Below are 16,194 nucleotides of genomic sequence, written 5' to 3' on the forward strand. Positions count from 1 at the left end.
ACCTTCTGTGGCTGGTTCAGCTGCGGAGCGAGCAGGATACCAACCTGGGAGCCCGTCCCCCCCGGCGGGGCCGTGCCGGCACGCTGCGCACAAACCGGGTCACTCCTAATTACAGTTTTGCTTTGCTCTTTTTCTCTTCTTGGTGTGCTTCACCGCTCAGGTTTCTACATAGAATCATAGAATCATAGAATCATTTAGGTTGGAAAAGACCTTTAAGATCATCCAGTCCAACCAGTAACCTACACTACCAAGTCCACACTAAACCAATCAAGGGCAGACCAGACTGAACCATGTCCCCAAGTGCCACCTCTGCCCGTTTTTTGAACACTTCCAGGGATGGGGACTCCACCACCTCTCTGGGCAGCCTGTTCCAATTCTTGACCACCCTTTCCGTAAAGAAATTTTTCCTAATTTCCAACCTAAACCTCCCCTGGCGCAGCTTGAGCCCATTTCCTCTTGTCCTATCGCTAACTACATGGGAGAAGAGCCCAACACCCACCTCACTGCACCCTCCTGTCAGGGAGTTGTAGAGAGCGATCAGGTCTCCCCTCAGCCTCCTCTTCCCCAGGCTGAACACCCCCAGCTCCCTCAGCCGCTCCCCACCAGCCCTGTGCTCCAGACCCTTCCCCAGCTCCGCTGCCCTTCTCTGGACACGCTCCAGCACCCCAATGTGCGGAGCCCCTCGAAGGGCGATGCTTTTTTCTACTCTGTCTGGCTGAACGAGGCACTATTTCTGCTTTCTCCAGTCGTGGTCCATCCTTGGCTGCGGCACATCCCTTATCTCCGTATCCCCACGCAGCAGGCAGCTGCCTTCTGCTCTCCCCGGTGCCTCTGCCTGCGCTGGCAGCGATAAGGAGAGATGGCAGGACCTGGGCTCACCAGCACCGCGGTGCAAACATTATCAGGCTAATGGGGTTTTGCAAAACGATCCTTACAAATGACTAGCCTGGGCGCAAAACCTGCCCACTGAGTAGTTATCAAGCTTGAAAAAATGAGCTTGGCTTTACCCAGAGCAGCTGTATGTCCTGGGTGGGTGGGTGGATGGGGTCTGCAGGCTGCTGTAACCACAGCTGCGGTGGAAACGGGGTGCAGAGGTGGCCTCTGCTGTAATCATTAGATGTGATAGGCCATAAATTACTTTTCAAAAGGCTCCTATTGGTGCTAATGCGTTTCCCTTCTTCTGCTGATGGATGGGGTGCCCAGTTGGGAGGATCAGAGCAAACCCAGTTTCCTTAGTGTTTTCAGAGGAGGAATGGGTTTCACACCTGCCTGAGCACTACCCAGCAGCAGGTGAGGAATGCTGCCGGCTTGGAAGACCACTAACGAGAGGTGATCATTAAACTTTTTGTTGTCTTTGGCATTTTAATGCCTCTCGGAGCTCTTCCTTTCCCTCTTGGAGGGCTCACTGCTGTAAGTATGTCTTCTGGGGAAAGTTTATTCCTTTGCCAGTCCACAAGCAGAGGTGAACAGAGCCCATTGCCACCGCGTCCGACAGCAAAGCCGTAGGTTTTGACCGGGGCGCGGATGTTTTTAGCACTGAGGTAATGCCGTAGCATTTATTTTAAAATAAGAAATAAGTAAATATAAAGCTAGGAGCCTGCAAGTAAATAGAGTTTCCGTTATGACAAAGCATCAAGTTGATTAGACTAGCTTGGAGCAGGTTTACCTGACAACGAGCCAAATTCCTTGTTGACTTTCATGTTGGTTTTAGCGGACATGCACCGGGGCCTGTGGTACAAAGGGCTGCCGCTGGAGAAACCCTGTTTAGGATTTCTAAGGCTGCAGCTGGGGGGGAGGCAGGGGGAATTTCAGTGGATTTCCCCACTGCCGAGAAAGCAGTAGCAATAGTGTTACAATAGAGGATCCTTATCAGTGGATTCCAGTCGACTTAGATCTGTGTCCCTTGACATTTCCATTAAAATAGGCTTCCTGAGTCAGTCTAGAACAAAAGCATACCTAAACCTATGTATCAGCAACAACACAGAAAATTGCAGAAAAGAATTTATCTGGTAGAAACAGAAAGAGAAGCTACCCCAGGCTCCGCTTCCTTTCATCACAGGGAAAACCTCTGGAAAGCATCCTTATAAGTCAACGGGAGTATTAAACATGTGCTTAAAGCTAAATGTGTGCTCAGGTGCTTTCTTGGACCGGTGGGCTAAACCACGAGCGGTCCCACAGCTGTCGATAGCATTACTCTGCGGGCTTGCAGTGTCCGGGAGACACAGACACTTTCATCTTGGTCAAGTGAAATTGCTTTCTTTATTGCAATAAGGTAGGTTTGTACCTTCCCCTTTCAACTCTTCTGCAATCTCTGGGCTGTGCCTGAACAGGATCCTATCTGTTTGCTTTGACATTGAAATTACAGCAGTGTAGTTAATCTCATCTACCTCTTGTTTACCTTCCCTATGGGCCCTGCTGGCCACTTGCAGCTTGAAACGCAGCTCCTGTTACTGCACAATAAATAATTCATGATTGCAACTCGGCTTCAGCACGGTATCTTCTTCAGACATACCAGTAGGAAGTGACTAATTTTAAAATGGGGGGCGAGATTTGCCCACGGGTTACGATGCGTTCAGCTTGCAGCTTGAGGAGAGGTTTGAGGGTGGAAAGGATGCAGGACCAGTCTGAAGCTGCAAGAAGTTGTTCAGCCCTGACATCTTGTGAGGAACGGAGGTGCCACACGGCCACTGGCAATAAAATTGGGGACAGTGGCAGTACAAGATACCTCTGTGTCCTAACGGCATCAAAATGGTATCTAACTGCAGTCCCTCCAGCACCGAGGCAGATCACAGCCACGGATGAGCAGGAGTTTGGTGCACGGTGTCTCCACGACCTGGACTCCGGTGCCTGTTGATACACCTACCCTGCAGGGCGAATGTCCTCAACTGGTCATTTTGTAATCCCAGTCCTCGATAGCCAGATTGCAAGACCAGCCAGGGCGCTGCGATGCCTGCCTGGGTCTCATCCTGACACAGAGACGTGGCGTGGCCACGATACGCTGTGAGCGGGTGCTGGGCCGTTGCACAGCTCCATCCTATGCCACCTCTGGGCTCGGGGACACGAAGCCCGCAGAGAGGGGCGGTGCTGGATTAGATCATCCCTCGCAGCCGCTCACGAGCCCCTGCTCTGCCTCACCCTGCCGAGCTGCTGGAAGCGGTGGGAAAATCCAGGTCTGAGCGCGAGGATGAGTAATGCCGTAGCTATCTCTTTCTTCAATCAATACGGTGTGTCCTCACACATGCCAGAGCTGGGCAAGAGCTTTTGTTTTGGCTGCTTTGGGAAATAATTGCATTCTTTTAATATCTCAAAACAAAGCTTTACCACAGGGGCAAAAAGACCACACGGAAGGTGCTGCAGTTAACCAGAAATGTCTGTGAAAGCCTTTGCGTGGAGCCCCTGAGCAGCCTGCAGACGTTTCCCCCCCAGCTCCGTCACGGGCACGCTGCTCCTCCCAGGCCCGGTGTCCAGGAGGGCAAAGCGCTGTCCCGTGGCGAGCGTGGGCAGGCTGCGCTTGCCCAGGCCTCTCCTCTCCCTGGTTTTGCCCTCCATATGTATTTTTCCGGAGAGTCCTGGGCGCATTGTGGCTCCGCGCAGCAAACCACGTCTGTGTGTGTGTGTCTTGGCCAGCTGTACGTCTGTCTCCTCTGTCCCCGCATCTCTCCTGGTGTGAGACACCCGGGCGCTTTGCTCCACATCCTCCCAGCGCTCTGGTCCTGCGCCTCTCCTCAGCCTTTGGGTGCGAGCCTCTCCCTGCACCATCTTCTGGAAAAGTCCTTAACTCCCCCCCCCAGCCTGTGGAACACCCCTTTACACCCCCTGCTACCCCTGTGTGGCCCCCCTTTTGCACCCTGCCTCTCCCCCTTGCCCCAGCGTTGCCTCTGCCCCCCCCCCTCCTCCTTTGCACCCAGCTTGTGCGTGCCCCTTGCACCCTGGTCCGCAGCTCCCCTTACCCCGTGGTCTGCGCTCTCCCCTTTGCCCCTGCCTGGCCTGGGGGTCCCTGCTTCCACCCCTGCCCTGCCCCGGGGTCCCCTGTTGCACCCCTGCCCGGGGGTCTCCCCTTTGCACCTGCCCAGCCCGTGGGTCCCCCCTTCCACCCCTGTCCTGCCCGGGGGTACCCCCTTCCACCCCTTAACGTGGGTCTCCCCTTCCACTCGTGCCTGTGGGGTGTCCCCTTTGCACCCCAGCCCATGGGTCCCCCCTTTGCACCTGCCCAGCCCGTGGATCTCCCCTTCCACCCGTGCCCAGGGGTCCCCCCTTCCACACCTGCCCTGCCCATGGGTCCCCCTTTCCCACCCCTGCCCATGGGTCCCCCCTTCGCACCTGCCCAGCCTGGGGGTCCCCCCTTCCACCCCGGACCGTGGGACCCCCTTCCACCCCAGCCCGTGGGTTTCCCCTTCTACCTGTGCCCAGGGGTCCCCCCTTCCACCCCTGCCCGGGGGTCTCCCCTTTGCACCTACCCAGCCCGTGGGTCCCCCCCTTCCACCCCTGCCCTGCCCGGGGGTCCCCTCTTCCACCCCTGACCGTGGGACCCCCTTCCACCCCAGCCCGTGGGTCTCCCCTTCCACCCCAGCCCGGGGGTCCCCCCTTCTACCCCTGTCCTGCCGGGGGTCCCCCCTTCGCCCCTGCCCAGCCCGGGGGTCCCCTCTTCCACCCGTGCCCAGGGGTCCCCCCTTCGCCCCAGCCCGTGGGTCCCCCCTCCGCCCCTGCCCTGCCCGGGGGTCCCCTCTTCCACCCCTGACCGTGGGACCCCCTTCCACCCCAGCCCGTGGGTCTCCCCTTCCACCCCAGCCCGGGGGTCCCCCCTTCTACCCCTGTCCTGCCGGGGGTCCCCCCTTCGCCCCTGCCCAGCCCGGGGGTCCCTCTTCCACCCGTGCCCAGGGGTCCCCCCTTCGCCCCAGCCCGTGGGTCCCCCCTCCGCCCCTGCCCTGCCCGGGGGTCCCCTCTTCCACCCCTGACCGTGGGGACCCCCTTCCACCCCAGCCCGTGGGTCTCCCCTTCCACCCCAGCCCGGGGGTCCCCCCTTCTCACCCCTGTCCTGCCGGGGGTCCCCCCTTCGCCCCTGCCCAGCCCGGGGGGTCCCCTCTTCCACCCGTGCCCAGGGGTCCCCCCTTCCACCCCGGCCCGGGGGTCCCCCCTTCTACCCCTGCCCGTCCCGGGGGTCCCCCCTTCCACCCGTGCCCGCGGGGTCTCCCCGCAGCCCGGCCCCCCCGCACCGGCTCCGGGCGGGGCGGCCGCCGCCGTGCGGCCAATGGGCGGGGGGGGGCGCGGCCGGCGGGGGCCGCCGCATTTAGCGACCGGGCCGGGCCGGGCCGTGCGGGAAGCGCCGGAGCCGGGAGCGGGGGCCGGCATCGGGATGGAGCGGGCGGCGGGGCCGGGGGCAGCGCTGGCCGAGGGGCTCATCAAGTCTCCGCGGCCGCTGATGAAGAAGCAGGCGGTGAAGCGGCACCACCACAAGCACAACCTCAAGCACCGCTACGAGTTCCTGGAGACGCTGGGGAAGGGCACCCTACGGGAAGGTGAAGAAAGCCCGGAGCGCTCCGGCAAACTGGTAAGGATACCCCCCCGTCCCCGGTGCATCCTCCCCGGGAGCCGGTGCGGGGCCCTTGAGCGTCCCCCGCTCGCCCCCGGTGCGTCCCCCCGCTCGCCCCCGGCTCTCCCCAGCCGGTAACCGGGGAGGCGCAGCCCTGGCCCGGCCCCGCTCCCGGTGCAGCGTGCGGGGAAGCTGCGGAGCTGCCGGCCCCGGGCCCCCGGTGGGGCAGCGGTGCCGGGGACAGCCCGGAGGGACCCCCGCACCCCCGGGGGGGAGGGGGGGTGGGTTGCAGCTCCCCTCGCCCACTTGACCGCGTCGGGCTTCCTGGTGAGAGCAGCCTGCAGATATCCGGCAGCGAAAAGCAAATATTGCACTTGAGTCTCAAGGATTTTTCCCTTCCTCTTGCCCTGCTTCGTGGTTGGTTTTTGCACATTGGCTCTCGGCAGCGGTGTGCGGCAGGCAAGCAAAGCCGAGCCCCTCTGAGCCCTCAGTGTCTGCTTGAAATCGTGACTCCATCAACGCCTCAGCCCCTCTGAAGCAAGTGCCTCCGCGCAACGCGTGGCTCGACCCAGGGCGCAGCGATCCGGTGTGCTGGAAGCACGCAGGGAGAGGAGGGAGAGCCTTGCCCCCGGGAAAGTGGGGTGCTGCTGTCCTGGCAGCCTTGTCCTTTAGGTATCTGCAAGGGTTCAAAAGGCAAATACGGTCGAATACGCTTGCCCTGCCCCGTTCGGTGCCGAGCACCCCGCGGTGCGGGATGGGACCCGCAAGAGGCACTTGCAGGCCGACCCCTCCGGAGACCGTGGGCGAGCAGCGCGGGCCCAGCTGCGGGCAGCGGGACTGGCCCAGCGAGGCTCCGAGGGCTGAGCCGAAGAGCGGGGCGCGGGATGGGATGGCTAGCGTGCCGCAGAGGCACGTCAAGGAAAACAACTGTAAACCTGAGAGGTTTTCTTGTGTAACCCGTCAGCTCTTAATTAAATCAGATCTGCCATTTCCATCAGCCTATCTGATTCTGAAGAAGCTGCTGTTCTGCTGCATAATCAGGGCCTTGAAACGCAGCTTCCACCCACGGACCTAGAAGGATCCCTCCCCTCGGGATGGGCGAGGAGGCTCGGCTTTCCCTGGCGTGGGCACCTCACAAAGCTCGCGCAGGGAATCTCTGGAGTGCCAGGAGACTTGCCTATCGCCTTGCCTATCTGTGGAGGGCCAGGACAGGCACTCGTTTGTCTAGCAGCATTGGGCTATTATAATGCAAATTAAATACACAGGCCAGTGACTCTTCCGTCAATGCCGGAGATAGTCAAAGGCTCGACTAACTAGTAGCTCGCCGTGTAGGAACAGGAAGCTTAACCGCAAATCTCTCCTCTTCCCACAAATTCTTTCTTGTAGCACTCAGCATTTCCGAACCTGTTTAATCTTCAGGCTTATCCTGAGCTGGGTTGTTATTTGCTCCTCCTCTAAGTGGCTTTCACTTCCTAAACACCGAGGTGTGAGAGCAGGTACTGCTGCCTCCCCCGGTTACCCCTCGTGGGCTGTGCGGATCCGACGATACCGGCTGAGGCTGTAAAGCTGGAGCTGCTCCGTGCGTGGTTTTTGCCTCTGGCTAATCAGAAACTGCCTCTGAGATGCACTGAATATTGAACCATCTCGTTTTACTGCCTAGCTTTCTTTTTTTCCTCTGAATTTTAACCAACCTACCTGGACTTAGCTCAGAGCAAGGTGTGTCTAATCAGCTGGTAGACTACAGGGAAGACCAGGCTCCCACAGCTGAAGGTATTTTGAGGACTTCTGTGAACATTCTTTGTCTGAAAACCGTATTTTCTGGTTAGAAATCCTTTAGGTGAAATGATGCTCATGCCTTTCGGTGGGTACTTCTGCTGAGTGCCCTTCCCAGTCCTTAGAAAAATCATTGTCCCCCTGAAATTTCCAGCAGGTGGGCAGAGAGTTGCTGGTTCTCTTCTCTTTCCTCTTTTTCTTTTCTTTTTCCCTGCGTCTTTTGGTTTGAAGATTCAGTAACGTGTGCCATGGTGGTGCAAACTGGCTCCTGCACCTGTTTGCATGGCAGCATCCGGCCTTTTTTTTTTTTTTTCCTTCCAGCCTGGTGTTTCTCCCAGCCTGGGTCCCAAGCCCTGGCCTGCAGCCAAGTCAAACAGAAAGAGGGACCTCCCGTGGGACTCTCTCGCAGTGTCAGAAACGCGTTTGTGGGCTTGCGTGGTGTCAAGGGGAAGGCAGCACCTGGAATATTCCAAAGCAGCAAAGCCTCTTTTGATCTCCAGTAAGGGGCGAACCCCAGTCTCTTCTGTAGTGGGTTGTAATCCATATTTTATGGAGCATGAAATGCTGCACTTGCAATCTGGAACAACTTCTGAAGTGCTGCCTGGGGTTGTAGCTTAATGCATCTTTCAGCAGCTGCTGAAAATACCTGTTCTGCCCCCAAAAAACTTTTAATTAAAAGCCTTTTTGACTTGGAAAGTACTCGTGAGTTCTCTAGGCTCCTGCAGCAGGACTTCTTGGGGCTGTCTCCTGCAGGAGATTCTTATCATAGCATTGATGGTGGAGGCCGTGGCAGTGCTGTCCCTGAAGCTGCTGGTCCCCGTCTCCAGGGAGGCCGGGCATGGCCTTTTCTGTCTCAAGGCGAGATCCCCTGCTGCCAGCCCTCTTAGGCAGGTGATATTTTGGAACCAAGCTGCTTCTTGGCACCCCTGGGGAAGGATGGGGTGGCCAAGGGATTAGCTTCCCTGGCAGGGCTCGACAGGCAGATAAATCATCCCACCCCGAGTGGCTGGTTCAGTCTCTTGTGCGAGATGTGGACCCTAACAGTGCCGTACCCTTGCTGTGCGTTGTGCCCGACCGTTACGCAGGCAGCTGGCAAGGAGAGCCCCGGGGCTCCGACAGCACCCGAAACCCGCTCGCTGCTGCAGCCGTGGCTCCCGGCTGCCTTGGAGGTCACTAACTGCCGGGCCCGTAGGCGAGGGCGTTCTCCGGCACTCTGCTGAGTACAGCCACTGGCACCTCCTAAGGCTTCCTGCGCTGGCAGCCTGGAACCGCTTTGTCTCTTTTATGGACAGTGGATCTCGCCCCGAGCCCCGGCTCAGGAGTGTGTGCGTGAGCATCTTGGTCAGCAAGCAAATGTGCTGCACGCACCCCGACATGCTGAGGCTGTTGGGCTGGATGTCGAGCTTTAGGGGGGAAGATGAATAGAGTGAGTAAGTGAGTCAACAGGAATTTGGGAGGGCAGGAGCAGGCTGACTTGCTGCGTAAAGGCTTTGCCTGCATTCTAGTGGGGGTCAGGTATTGGGGGCTGGAGCAAAAAATTGTTAAACTTTAACCTGTTAACCTAGCGCAAAGGTCAGGGAAAAGAATACCTGGCTTCCAAGAAGCTGTTACGTGCCTTCAGTATTGCTATCTGCAGAAACTTGGGTCTGGGTTATTGAACTTCCCTTGGCCAGAGTCCATTTGACTTGGTTCCCCCAACCCTCGGGGCTGCGCAGGCACAGCGCTTCTCCAGCGCGCAGGAGGCAACCCCTGCCCTGGCCACTGCTGGCCTGAAGTGGCCCAGTGCAGCAGAGGTGCTCTGGGGCCGAAGGGACTCTATCGGCCATCTCTCACGTGCCCATCCGAGCCCTTAGAAGGGGCACGTCCTCCCATGAAGACACTGATGTGGCAGCTGAGATCTTGCTATTTTAGCGTCCGGTGGCTTGCCGTGGGCGTGACAGGCCTTGCTTAGCAGGGGGTGCAAACTTGCTCTGAGCCTTCTGCTGTTTGGTGGGCTAGGTCTTGAGGAGCGAGGTTTCCGGCTCCCCTAAATCAGAGGGAGATGAGGCCGAGGAAGAGGAAGGCTCCCTGCGCAGCGTAGCCATGAGCATCGCTCCTGTGCTGGCAGCTGGGGCCGGCGGGTGTCCATGGCCCCTCTCCCCGTTGCTGGGAGACTGGTGCGGGGGTCCCTTTGCAGGATTAATGCTGTTCCGCATTCTTGTCTGATACAAAAAAAGAGGTTCTGCTGGATTCAGTTGTAAATTCAACCCTAGGAGCACATTGTCTCTCCCCAGCCCCTTTGAAAGAGGATTAGAAGGCATCTATTCTCCAGCACTTACTCTTCTTTCTCCTCCCCTTTCAATTTCCTTGTAGAGGATAACTCAAACCCCAGCGAAAAGCAGCTCGCATCGTCGGCGCTGGGTCTGCTGGCCGGCTGGAGCACAGCCCTGTGCCTAGGAGGGATCTACTCCTTAATACCAAACTTTCTCTTACCTCTACATAATCAGCTCCTTGAAATAAATATTTGTGAGGAAAACAAAACCTGTTGGGTTTTTTTTTTTTTTTTTCTTCATGACCCCAAGGAGACGTTGTTGTTGTTATCTTTCAAGTCATGTGTGCAGGTCACATTCCTCTGGCTGGCCGCGGTCCAGCGGCAGCTGTAGCCTGGGACACAATTCCTCCAAGCCACGGCACATAAATGAGGAGCAGGGCCGCGCTACCTGCGGGAGGAGGCTTGGGGAGCTGGCAGCAGCAGGTTTCCCTTGGCGGGGAAGCGGGGGGAGCCTCTCCCTTGTGCACAGCAACAGAACTTGGAAAGTATAAAAACCTAGTTGATAAAGTTCACTTTTACTGGAGTTGCTTCAGTGGAGCCGTGCAGCATGGCTCTCGGTTACAGCATGCCTGGGTGGAGAAGCTGGGCCATTGATCTCTTGCTTGTGAGCCCCTTCCCAAAAGAGGGGGGGTGGGTTTCTTGCTCTGCACCAGGCTTTGGGAAGCCGCAGTGCTGCTGGCCCCGACAGCTGGGTGACCCTCTGTGCGTGTGCTCGTCCGCAGGTGGCTATCAAGTCAATCCGGAAAGACAAAATCAAGGATGAGCAGGACCTTGTCCATATCCGGAGAGAGATCGAGATCATGTCCTCCCTCAACCACCCCCACATCATCGGTGTCCATGAAGGTGAGCCCTCCTCTCCCCTCCCCTTTCCAGCAGCATCCCTGAGAGGAGCCGCAGCAGCGGGGCTGGGTACGGCAGCAGCAGGGCTAGTGCTCGCCGCTCTCCTCCCCCTGTTTGCCGTTGCCTGTGCCGTGCTGGTGACTCAGTGCCGGCAGGGAGAGCAGATGCTTCCAGGCTATGGTTTCCCCACCGTACTCCCCCGTCCGCATGCAGAGCAGCGGCGAGGGGAAATACCTGCTCCAGAAATAGCCGCTTCCCGTCCCATCTCCTCCCGCCCAGAGAGGGAAGCCGGCTCCAAAAGTTTCCAGCCGCAAAAGGCCATGTAAGCCTCGGCGCTGCTGCCGGCGAGAGGCTGTGCCGGGGTGGGGGGCCAGTGGCCAGGGTCTCCCGCAAAGCCCGGTGTCGTGTGTGGCTCCGGTTGTGCTGGACGCTCGCCCCAGCCGTAGCAAGTGCCGGAGCGGTGGGAATCTCTGGCTCCGCTCTCAGCCCGAGGCAGGAGCTAATCTCAGTACTGGAGCCCTCCTCATTCCCTCCCCTGGGGCACAGGAAAACCAAACCGCAGGGAGCTGGGAGAGCTTCTGGCACTGCTGGGCTTGGCTTTACGGCCAGGGCTGGGCTTTGCTTCCAGGGTGTCGGGGTAACACCAACCAAAGGGGAGTTTTTCAAGCTCTAGCTACGACCAGACTTGGAGCAAATCTCCAGCTGGATCAGTCTTTGCTTAAACACCGAGTCCTTTGGCTGCAAACCCGGTGTGCCCCGTGCTTTTCCTCGGGGCTGGCTCTGCCGGGGTTCCTTGCGCTGCGCTGGCGTGTGGCCAGCGTGCCTCGCCGGCGTATGCAGGGTATCCAGAGTCCTTTTGTCCTCTAAACAAAAGCAAGTGGATTGGCAATTCATACGCGGTGTTTGCAAGGACTGAGTCACGCTGACTGCTGGAATTCAGAAATATTGAGGTAACTTTCTGCAAACAGGAAGAAAACGCTCCATCTCTCGGCTTGAGCCGGAGCCTTATTGGGAGCAGTGGGAACATGCAGAGAGGCCACCCGGCCGTGCCAGCCGGTAGCTCCATTGCCTTCCCTCTTGGCAGGGCTCTGTCTAGCAGAACCACGCGTCTTGGTCATGTTCTGACAGAGCAGAGCACTTTCTCTGGGGCTCTGTGGCTGCAGAGGCTGCTTGGCCAGCAGCCCCGGTGACACGGTGGGATGCGGGTGGCAGCTCTGGCTGTCCCCCTCCGACCTGCCGAAACCCCGACACCTCTGTTCTGCAAAACAGAACCCCGACACCTCCGTTCTGCAAAACTGAGGGCACAGGCAATGGGGCGGGCAGCGTGTTAGAGTCGGTCAGGGCTCCATCTCCTCATTAAAAGGCACGCACTAACGAGAAGTCCCTTAGCTCCGAGCATCCCTCCTAACACCCCGTGGCTTCCCATCTCTGCGCAGTGTTTGAGAACAGCAGCAAGATCGTCATCGTGATGGAGTATGCCAGCAAGGGGGACCTGTACGACTACATCAGCGAGCGGCAGCGGCTGACGGAGCAGGAGGCACGCCACTTCTTCCGGCAGGTCGTGTCGGCCGTCTACTACTGCCACAAGGTGGGTCGGCGCCACGCTTCCCACCGCCGTCCCGGGGGGAGAGCGGAGGGATGGGCTCCTGTGTGCTCGGCAGGGCTGGCTATGGGCAGAGGCGCAGCAGCCGGCGCTGGGCACGGAGCCGGCGCCCGATGGGGAAGCTCAGCCTGGGCCGGGAGGTGCGGGGAGCTCGTGGCCTTTCCCGGGAGAGGGGCTAATCCTGCCTCTTATCTCAACAGTGCGGCCGCCCCCGGGCTTGCGCAGAGGCAGCGCCTGAGCAGCTTTTGGGAAGTCCTTGCCTTGGCTTTCCCCTGCTGCAGCGTGGGGCTGGGTAACCCTGCCGGGGAGTCATCGACTCCCATCCCACCTGCCCGGAGGGAGATGCCCGGGACTGTCTGGGGCTGAAAACCAAGCCCTGGGCCACCCATCCTGTCCCCTGAAAGGGATGTAAAGCTATAGGGCCCCGTCTGGGGCTGTGGGATGAGCCGTGCCTGCCCTGGCAGGACCCCCGAGCCTGTGGGTCTCCCTGGAGGGTGCTCCAAGGCCATGCCTGGTCGTGCCTCGGTCCTGGCTACCTCTGTGCCCTTGGCAGGAAGGGGGGTTGCCGGGCACCTCCTGAACCCAAAGACAAGCAGGGTCTCGCTTTGCTGGGCAGCAGCAGGTCCCGGCAACGCTTGGAGCTGTGCTCACGGTGCCCCGGCGGGAGCTGGCACCAGTCGCTGTGGTGGGTGCGTGGCTGGGGCGGGTGCGGGAGCCCAGCCTGGCGCCGGGCACGGGGCGCTGGCACCGGGTGCCGCCCCGCTTGTGCTCCCGAGCAGCGCCGGGAGCTGGTAGCACCCATGTCGGGACGTGGTTTACAGCCTGTCATCCTCATCCACGCACCCAGGGTAATTTACTGCTCCTCTGAGTGCCGTCACCGTGTCCTGTTCGCGTGCTGCTGTGCTGATGAACGGCAGTGACCTCCCTGTGCTGCCTGGCTTTCCCTTCCTCAAACACGCTGTAAACTAAAGCAGGCTCTCCCTTCCCTCACGCAGAACGGGATCGTTCACAGGGACCTGAAGCTGGAGAACATCCTTCTTGACGCAAATGGGAACATCAAGGTGAGGGGCTGGCGGAACCTGGCCGCGCTTTGGGTTTCACCCAGCCAAAGGGGTGTGAGGGATGCTGCCCAGCGTGGGGGGCTGGGGGTGGCCACGACGCCGTAGTCCCCCCAGGGCACGTGGTCCCCCCGCAGTTCTGGGAAGCATCTGTCTGCTCTGGGAGCGCTGGCTTGGCGGCTGTTTGCCCAGGAGATGGGGAGCCAGGAGGGCGCCTGTACCTGCCCCTGCGACCTGTGCCTGGCACCGAGCGGGAGAGGCTGCAGGGGCAGAGCCTCGGTGCTGCCTGTTAAAGCCATAACCCGGTATCTGACTGCTGATAAGAGGGCAGAGTCCCAACGCTGAGGTCAAAGCACGACTGGCTGGATAAGAAAGGGCTCTTCCAGTGAAAGCTCGGTCCCCGTATGTGCCGGCCAGGCTGGCGGAGGGAGGCACGGGGCAGGTCCCGGCTCCGCTGGCCCCCAGCGATGCTTTTTGCCTTGGCCGGGAGCGCCGCAGCCGCCCGGGGAGGAAGGGCATGGCTGCAGCCGGGAATTGGTGTGGTCGGTGATAAACGGGCTGCGGGGCTTTATCTCTGTAAGGGGTAATTTTGCAATTGGGAGCACGCAAGCAGGGACTGTACCTTCTGCTCACTGCGAGGTTATGGGCGTAATGAGGATAATGAATGCCTGTGTGCTAGGTGGAGCAGGTAGGGACTGAAGCAGCCGTGTGTGGCTGGGAGTGAGCTGGAGGAGAGCCCAGCAGCTCGCCCTCAAACCACACCTTTGCAGCTGCCTCTGCTCCCGGCATGCCGGCGATGGGGCTGGAGGGGCAGAGCCGTGGGGCAGCGGCTGCGGTGCCTGGGATGAGCTTTCCGGGAGGGGGAGAGGGGCAGGAGCAGCCTCGGGGGTGGGAAGCCAGGCTGCTGCTGCTCCTCCCTGAGCAGACTGAGGGCACCCAGGAGCAGGGTGCCGAGGGCAGCCCTGGTTTCAGCCAAGCTCGCAGCCGGAGAGCTTCAGGTGGCAATGCCGCTCTTGCTGCGGAGGGAAGCTTTGCTGCTTGGTAACAGCTGTAAATGTCTCTCTAGATTGCAGACTTTGGCCTGTCCAACGTTTACCAGCAGGACAAACTTCTGCAGACTTACTGCGGCAGCCCTCTCTACGCATCCCCCGAAATCATCAACGGGAGGCCGTACAAGGGCCCGGAGGTAGGTTGTGCCTCACCCCCTGCGTGGGGGAACGTTTTGCTGCCTCTTCGCTTGGACTCGGGAAAGCGCTGGGCGCTTTCCCAGTGGAGCGTTGTGGGCAGAGCCCTGCCAGCGTGCTTTGGGGTAAGAGGTCCCCTCGGACCACGCGCCGCATGGCTGCTGTGCGGCGGCCACGGTGGGGTGGACGTAGTGGGGCGCGGGTGGCCGGAGCTGCCCCACGCTCCGTCCTCCCCTGTGGCCGCTGAGCTCTGGCAGGGGGTCCTGCCCCGCCGGGGTGGGGGCCAGCGCAGCCCCGTCCTGCTGTCCCTCTCCAAGCTCGTCTGTCTGTCTGGCAGGTAGACAGCTGGTCCCTGGGCGTTCTCCTCTACATCCTGGTCCACGGCACGATGCCGTTCGACGGCCACGACTACAAGACTCTGGTCAAGCAGATCACGAGTGGGGACTACCGGGAGCCCACGAAGCTGTCGGGTAGGCAGACCCCCACCACCCTGTGCGTCCCCCCGCTCCGCGCGTTCCCTTCGGTGCCTGACCTGCCTCTTCCCCAGATGCCTGTGGGCTGATCCGGTGGATGCTGATGGTCAACCCGGAGCGCCGTGCCACCATCGAGGACATCGCCACGCACTGGTGGGTGAACTGGGGCTACAAAGTGCCTGTCGGGGAGCAAGAGCTGCTGCGGGAGAGCGAGTCCCCCCTGGCCACGGTGGCAGAGTGGCTTCGCCGCTCCTCCCGGCCCCTCCTGGAGAACGGCTCCAAGGTGCGATGCTTCTTGAAGCAGCACATCCCCGGCGTGGCCCTGGAGCGGCAGCGCTCCCTCAAGAAGTCCAAGAAGGAGAACGACGTCTCCCACGTGCTGCAGGAGGTGGCCCTGGCCCCCGAGAACCCCTCCAAGTCCATCCTCAAGCGGCCCAAGGGCATCCTGAAGAAGAGAAACTCCTGCGAGCAGAAGGTGCCTGGCCCCGGCCCTCCGCCCGCAGTGCCCGTGGGAGAGGCGAGGGGTGAGGATGGCGAGGGGGCCGCTGCGGGTCTCACCCAGATCCTGTCCTCCGGGACGCTGCCTTGCAGCAGGGATGTTGGAGCGGTGCCCGCGGCCATGCCCAAGAAGGGAATACTTAAAAAGCCCTCGACGAGGGAGTCGGGGTATTACTCATCCCTGGAGTGCTGCGAGTCCGGGGATGTCCTGGATGCGGGGAGCTTGGACCTGGATGGGAGCGTGTTTGCTGACAGCCCCTCCCCGGAGCAGGCCCCCCAGGGTCTCCCCGCCTGCCGGAAAGGCATCCTCAAGCACAACGGCAAGTACTCGTCCAGCAGCGCCGAGCTGGACAGCCCCTCCGGGCAGAGCTTTGGGGACTTCAGCGAGGTGCCCCTGCCCCAGGCACCCCGCGCCCGCCCGTCCAACGCCGTGAGCGAGGACAGCATCCTCTCCACGGAGTCCTTCGACCAGCTCGACCTGCCCACCCGCGTCCCCCACGGCAGCAGGGGCATGCGGGGCTGCGTCTCTGCCGACAGCCTCCTCCGGCTGGAAGAGGAGGAGGAGGTGGAGGAAGGGCGCAGGCTGCGCCGCTGGACTGTGACCCATTGCCGGAGTCCCCTGGGAGAGAGCAGCTTGTCCCTGGCGGGCTGTGACAACGTCACCGAGGTCTACCGGCGCGCTGTGGCCATCGGCATGAAGCTGAGCTGAGGCCACGTCCCGGCAGGGCTCCCCGGGGTGGCGCGTGTTGGGGAGGGGGCCGAGCCCTCCCTGCCCCGGGGCTGACGGTGCTGCTGAGCCACGTCCCACGTATTTATTTTGCAGCCTCGTGCCCCTCGGGGAGGAGCGCGGGTGCAGGCGGGCGGGGAGCCGTGGTGGCTGCGGGGTGTTGGCGGGGGGGACACCCCAGGACATTAAATGGACCA

General features: G+C 60.6%; 1 protein-coding gene across 1 annotated transcript; it reads left to right on the forward strand.

Annotated features, from left to right (window-relative positions):
* Positions 1–5,353: 5,353 nt before the first annotated feature.
* Positions 5,354–15,979, forward strand: NUAK2 (NUAK family kinase 2). The gene is made up of 7 exons (XM_075722441.1): positions 5,354–5,548; positions 10,337–10,457; positions 11,891–12,042; positions 13,053–13,118; positions 14,182–14,301; positions 14,637–14,769; positions 14,847–15,979. The coding sequence occupies exons 1-7, from the start codon at positions 5,354–5,356 to the stop codon at positions 15,977–15,979; spliced, it is 1,920 nt and encodes a 639-aa protein (XP_075578556.1).
* Positions 15,980–16,194: the final 215 nt, after the last annotated feature.

The sequence above is a fragment of the Pelecanus crispus genome, chromosome 17 (genome assembly GCF_030463565.1).
Source record: "Pelecanus crispus isolate bPelCri1 chromosome 17, bPelCri1.pri, whole genome shotgun sequence".
Lineage (NCBI taxonomy): Eukaryota > Metazoa > Chordata > Aves > Pelecaniformes > Pelecanidae > Pelecanus > Pelecanus crispus.